This window comes from Styela clava, chromosome 7, assembly GCF_964204865.1.
Source record: "Styela clava chromosome 7, kaStyClav1.hap1.2, whole genome shotgun sequence".
Classification (NCBI taxonomy): domain Eukaryota; kingdom Metazoa; phylum Chordata; class Ascidiacea; order Stolidobranchia; family Styelidae; genus Styela; species Styela clava.
This window is the reverse complement of record NC_135256.1, coordinates 6,337,891-6,344,010: the sequence shown is the minus strand read 5'-3', so window position 1 is coordinate 6,344,010 and position 6,120 is coordinate 6,337,891. Positions and strand designations below refer to the sequence as shown.

General features: G+C 34.8%; 1 protein-coding gene across 3 annotated transcripts; it reads left to right on the top strand.

Moving 5' to 3' along the window:
- Nucleotides 1-1,128: 1,128 nt before the first annotated feature.
- On the top strand, nt 1,129-5,203 carry LOC120328751 (uncharacterized). Of its 3 annotated transcripts, XM_078114792.1 has the most exons (5): nt 1,129-1,455; nt 2,380-2,553; nt 2,724-2,890; nt 2,966-3,207; nt 3,669-5,199. In XM_078114792.1, the coding sequence occupies exons 1-5, from the start codon at nt 1,328-1,330 to the stop codon at nt 4,122-4,124; spliced, it is 1,167 nt and encodes a 388-aa protein (XP_077970918.1). In that variant the 5' UTR covers nt 1,129-1,327; the 3' UTR covers nt 4,125-5,199. The 3 variants fall into 3 exon arrangements, with proteins under 3 accessions (XP_077970918.1, XP_077970919.1, XP_077970920.1); XM_078114793.1 differs by lacking the exon at nt 2,724-2,890 and having other exon boundaries at nt 2,967-3,207; nt 3,669-5,203; XM_078114794.1 differs by lacking the exon at nt 3,669-5,199 and having other exon boundaries at nt 2,724-2,892; nt 2,967-3,207.
- The last annotated feature ends 917 nt before the right edge of the window (nt 5,204-6,120 follow it).

Here is a 6,120-nt window from a genome sequence, read left to right as displayed (position 1 = left end):
TTGGTATATATAATTCGAATCACCAATACAAAGAACAAGAAAGTAACATTTCAAATTTTCCGAGCGAATATGATATATTGATTTGAATATGAAATACCATTAGTTGAATTCTATCAGATTTCAACGGATACGTAGTAACAACATTTCGGAAGATTTGTTTCGAGGCAAAACAAAAAAAGCGAAACTTTGGTATCACAAATACTAATCGCCAAGATTTACCAGGCATTGCTAATTTTTAGGCTTCAGGCGTTTCAAAAAAATAGGTGTAAGGCTGTAATTTAGCGAGGGTGCCTTTTGCATCTGATGCCTAGGAATAAAATATAATTAATTTGCAAATAGATTTAAGCGTTTAGCGGTTTTCGTTCGTTTCAAAAACATATTTAAGTAGCTGGACACTTCTCCTACAACTATTGTTATGGGTCGTATTCAATCTGGCTTTTTTAAAGTTGTCTACTTTTTACGCCTTCGGCAATAAAATGTGGAGCATTTTTATTATAACACTTATATCTATTGCAATCTATTTGCAAATTATATAATGTAATGTGTCGCGCCAAATTAGTCGAAATCCTGTTTTATGTATCGCCGGATTGCTAATAACGACTATATCAAATCAGTAATGCTCGATAAAATTCTTGGTAGTTGGTATTGCGCCTGTAATACCAAAGATTCGCTGATGTAGAAGCATTATACAGGGTCGCCAGAAAAACAGAGAATTTTTGAAACAGCTATTTATTTTTACAAAGAATAACTTTTACAAAGTTTTTTAAAGGCATATTATGTTATTATACATTCATATAGATGATGCTCAAAATTTAGTCCGTGTACTTCAGAGCAGTGTCTTAACATAGAAGTCTAAGAAATGAGTAAGCACGCATTTTATTCGTGATCACATCTGTACTTTAAATTTTTTTTTTCTAGCGACCATCCTGTAGTATTGTTTGATGTTTAAATATTAAAAATAGACTGTTATGGATGGTAAACTACTATCAGGGCGAATGTGTGTTGTTGTTTACTTGTAATATTAGCTGAAACCACTCTGCTATTATTCGGTAGAAAGCTGGGTGCTGTTTTAGCGTGAGGACTGCCGCAGTATTATTCCTCCGCGGTGGATCTAATTTTGCACATGGGTAGGCTACACGGGGCTGCATGCTAAAGGAGCACCGTAATCCGTTTTAAGTCAATTTATTTCGTATCAGAAAGTTTTATTTTGATTGAGGATTAACCATGCAATTTAGGTTAGGTGGGTTTTGTTCAATATAATTGCGTTTTTAACAAAACAAGGTGTAGCCTACATCTTTGCATTTGAGGGCATACAGAGGCAATAAAAATGGAACAAATACAAAACGAAACCTGTCCTATTTGCCTTGAAAACAAAAAAGATTTAAGAATGCTACCATGCTGGCATGTTGCTTGTATGAATTGTATACTCAGCATGACACAACGTGGCGAAGGAAGGTGAGTGATGTTATATAATTATCGCGCATATTTGTAAGTAGTTTTATTAACATACCGCTATTCGTCATTCAATCATTGACTTTTACATTTTGGTAGAACGCTGTGAACATTCCCATTGTTAGCTTTGATTTGAAACTACATGTATTGCCTTTGTCATATACCAGGGATTGCGAATCCGCTGGGAACAATCAAAACCCCATGTTATTCTCGGCGACTCGCCAAGTCACGAACTAATGCAAAAAATATATTAACATCGGTTATATAATTGATAATAAAACACTTATGAATGAGTGAACTGGTATAGCACACTGCGCAAAGGCACATTTATTGTTGATTTAGTGTTTGAGAACCTATGGTTAGCGACCCAAAGTTAAAAATCATTTTGGTCGCTTTTTTTTTCAACAAAAGATTATAAATTTTTTTTCTAGTAAATTTCGCTGTTTATTCTATATTTGGTATAGGAGTGTTGCTCAATATTAATTGTATATGGGAGGAGTATCACAGCGTGAAAGCTTGGCAACATCTATTTTGATTTTAAGTAAAACCACGCCACTACATGCCGTTTAGTATCAACGCATATCCAAGGGTTGCGAGATTTTACAATTATTTTTTTAATGTGGTCGCTTGAAAGAAGGTTTGGAACTCCTGATCTTCTTTTTTTTAAATAAAAATATAATTTCCGCCATTCGTGTCATATACGATCTTACAATAAGCCGGCACATTTCACAAACACAGGGAATGAATAAGAAAAAAGTATGAATGAGTACAAAAAGTAAGGGGGTAGATTCATAAATTCAGAGTTTGATTGTCAATATTTGTTTGCTACTCGTTCCTGCTTTTAAACGGGTTTAGGTTAAGTCGTGAAGCTCAAATTCGATTCAGGTGTCAAATGTCAATATCGATTACATCTTATTTTCTTCGCAGAGCCGTGAAATGCCACGAGTGCAGACAAATATGTTTATTTGAAAATATTCGTTACCTTCCCAAACCTTTAAGATGTGGATGTTGCAATCAATTCCTGAAATGTTCAAAATTGATGCCATGTTGTTCAAAACCATACTGCATGGATTGCATCACAACGCAATCAACAAATACGGAGTAAGTGTTACATTATAGTTTGTGCCTTTTTTCACAGGTGGTAATAGTTGAAATTACTTCATGTTGATCCTATATATAACTGACTAACGTACGTACGTCCACGTTTCAAATCTTTATTCCTTCCTAACCGATATTAACTTTTGTATTAATTGTGATTTTATTTTGCGCAGTGCACGGTTGACTTGTCCAGGTCGTTGTCCACAGGATTTGAACAGCATTGATGAATTGCCACAATCGAAATTATGTAGTTTGTGTTTTCGTTTACATTCCGACGATGCTTTATTGTGTGGTCACACAGTTTGTGCTGAATGTGACCAGAAACTACAGAAAGAAAAAAAGGTAATATAAGGATGCTTGCTCAGACCAAACTAGAACTTTACAACATTTGGTCTGATGATTTATTTTGCTTTCAGGGGGTGTCCCTTGTGTTCGGCAGTGAAAAATCCAGCACCAACGCCGACAAATCCGATTCAGTCAGTTCAAGGCCAAGTTGTAATAACCATGGAAGGATTGGATAATTTAAATTATCGATCACAACAACAAAATCACGGAACAAATCTTCGGCGAGCTTTGAGACGATTCCAGGAATTGGACCTATCTCGAAACATAAGAAACGAAGAAAGGATGCAAGAAAGCGAGGATGAGCGGACAATGGTATTGTATGCAATATAAAATAGATGGCGCCAGGTTGGGTTCAATCTCATAAAACATTTTCATGGAATTATTTAACATGGAATTAAAACTACTGAGATTACATACCAATGTGACATCAAATAGATTTGTTCTACATTGTGGGACTGAGACACGGATTATCGTATTAGTGATATGACTTACCATTCAAATTTATTAAAAACGATTAAAATATTTTCGAACAATACGGTAAACAGTATCAATGCAAAATCTCTATCAAAAGATAGTATTTAGGTATTTGCTGCGGTCGTCTGGCATCTAAAACAAGAAAGGGGTGCGGCATTTTAGGAGTGGGTTTGTTGAATCCCACCATTTGACTCAGCTCGGTTTAAACATATGGTCATCTATGAGAAGTTGAAAACTTATTACACGTAATACTACTGCTGAAATAAACAAGCTTCCACAACATGTTTTACTCTTTACAGAAAAAGTTTCGAGACGATTTACCAAAACTACCCTGCATTTTCACATGCGTTTTTGTAGCTGGGTATTTCTATGGAATGAGTCTCATGTTTTGGATTATCCTGGGAGCATCAATGCTAATCACGAGACCTCATCTTGAAAGTGCTGTAGTCATTTGCCGAATCGTTGAAATAGGAATCTTAGCAATGACTCTCTACCGCAATTTCTATCAAGTTATCAGTTATTTTATATTTAACATAACGCTTGATAAACTGCTTGAAAAAGTGCACGCAATCGCGGTAAACAGATTAGTTTTCTATAGACAACTTCTTCTTGAGTTGGTTGGTGCTGCAATAAGGCTTGCCGTAGTTTGGGCCTTTTTTGATAATTTTCTCATTCACGCCGTGTTGATTACATGGCTTGGTATGTTTCTGAATGATCAACTTGCGGATCGAAAACGTGGGAATATACAAATCTAATGGATATATTCCATTATAAAATAATTATAACGCTTTCAATAAAAAAATTGTATATATATATATATATATACATTTGTAATTTTTAAGCTTTATTCAATAACTTTACAGTTTATTATGTAAATAAAAAAGTCTTTTAATAATTAGTCTTTATTATGACGCAATGATTTCCCTACACCCTCAATTTTGAGGTCACACTTGACATTTCAATTCCTAACCTCATTTGATAATATAATTGTATTTGAATCAAGAGTTTTGCTGCGCTCTAACACAATTGTATTTCGTAATGTAGTATATTTCATGTAGGTTTTATCTCCCAGACAAGTTACGATTAACGTTAGTATTTACATAAAGCATAAAAGGCAAGTTTATTAACATGAAATTAATCGAGTCAATAATTACCGATTACTGGACACATCGCGTCAATCGTGCTGAATCAAATGATTAGATTGCACAACGGAATCACGGCTGAAAACACCAGTTACATGTACTTTTCGCTTAGGTTAAAATTGAGTGTTATATTTGTGTTTTTTGTTTTGTTTATCTATTTGTTTCCTGTAACACCATTGCTCCAATTTTAAATGGTATGATTGTGCGCCAATATTGCATGAATTTCATATCTGTTCAGTGGACCATTTGGTATATATAATTCGAATCACCAATACAAAGAACAAGAAAGTAACATTTCAAATTTTCCGAGCGAATATGATATATTAATTTGAATATGAAATACTATTAGGTGAATTCTATCAGATTTCAACGGATACGTAGTAACAACATTTCGGAAGATTTGTTACGAGGCAAAAAAAAAACGATAGAAAAATAGAAACAGAAAATGACAGCGAATTCAGGAACCAACCATAAGGATTTTGTTAGTTTTTTTTAATTTTACGAATTCAATAAGGACACAAATCAGAATTTATTTGGAAATTTTAATTGCAAATTCCTTTCTATAATTTTCCTCTGCGGATCGTCGCCAGTGATCTCATAATATCTTTCGAGTTTGTCAGAGCGAGCAGTTTTCGATGTCTCAATGATCGAGCGCCCTCGCTATGATTTCCATTGAATTTTGTAAATATGGATTATAAGCTGACTTCGTTAAAATTCTGTTGTTTTCGATTTTATTTCTCCTTTACACAGAGTTCGGTTTTACAGTTTACGCACGTTGAGTCCGCAAAGATTTTCCCTAATATGAGAATAGTCCGCGACCAAAAGAGGTTGAGGAACACTGCTTTATAGCAATATTACACTATGCTTCTATGGAACACTGGCATGCGCTTTATTGTAAAATGTCGATTCAGAACTTGTCTTGAAAACCTGAGGGTTCATGGAGACTTTTGACATCCACAGGGGGTCCGTGCAGTGATTTCTCTTTTCAGGTGTGGCACCATACTTTAATTATTAACGTAAATAAAATTGTATTTGGATATTCAAATAGATAAGGTTTAAAACGTACAGAATGTATATAAGATGGAAGGTTTTGCCAAGAAGATGCGGTACGTGTTGACTCACCTAAAATAATTGAAATATTTCACACACGCACCCACACAACCATATAGAAGTTATAAAGTAAAGGGAACGTGAAAAATTACGTACTGGTAGTTAATAAAAAATAAATAAATAAAAATTACTTGCCACACCCTAATAAAAATTCATGATGATTGCCACTGCCAAATTTATCTATTTTATAAATGGGAGTGAACAGTAAAGATAAACTTTTATGAAAAATATATTGCCAAGCTGACCAGTGGTTACATGCACCACCCTACGGTCGTGAGGAGCACATCAATCCTCTCACACCTTATTTCACGGGATCCGTACCTGCGAGAATGATATCTCGGATTAGCCACAAATGGCATTCGAATTTGACAAGATTCAATTACCCATCACTGAGTCCGGACATTTTTCTAATGTCTGATGATTTAAAAATACAAGAGCTGCAATCCTAACTGCGATGACCGCTTGGTCGTATCGCTACCACCCACTGCTTACCGAGAAT

Bases quoted from the DNA above. Each gene is read 5' to 3' on its own strand.
- LOC120328751 (XM_078114792.1), top strand. From the start codon at position 1,328: ATGGAACAAATACAAAACGAAACCTGTCCTATTTGCCTTGAAAACAAA. The intron at 1,456-2,379 runs GTGAGTGATGTT...TTTTCTTCGCAG, and splicing joins ACACAACGTGGCGAAGGAAG to AGCCGTGAAATGCCACGAGT. The intron at 2,891-2,965 runs AGGTAATATAAG...ATTTTGCTTTCA, and splicing joins GAAACTACAGAAAGAAAAAA to GGGGGTGTCCCTTGTGTTCG.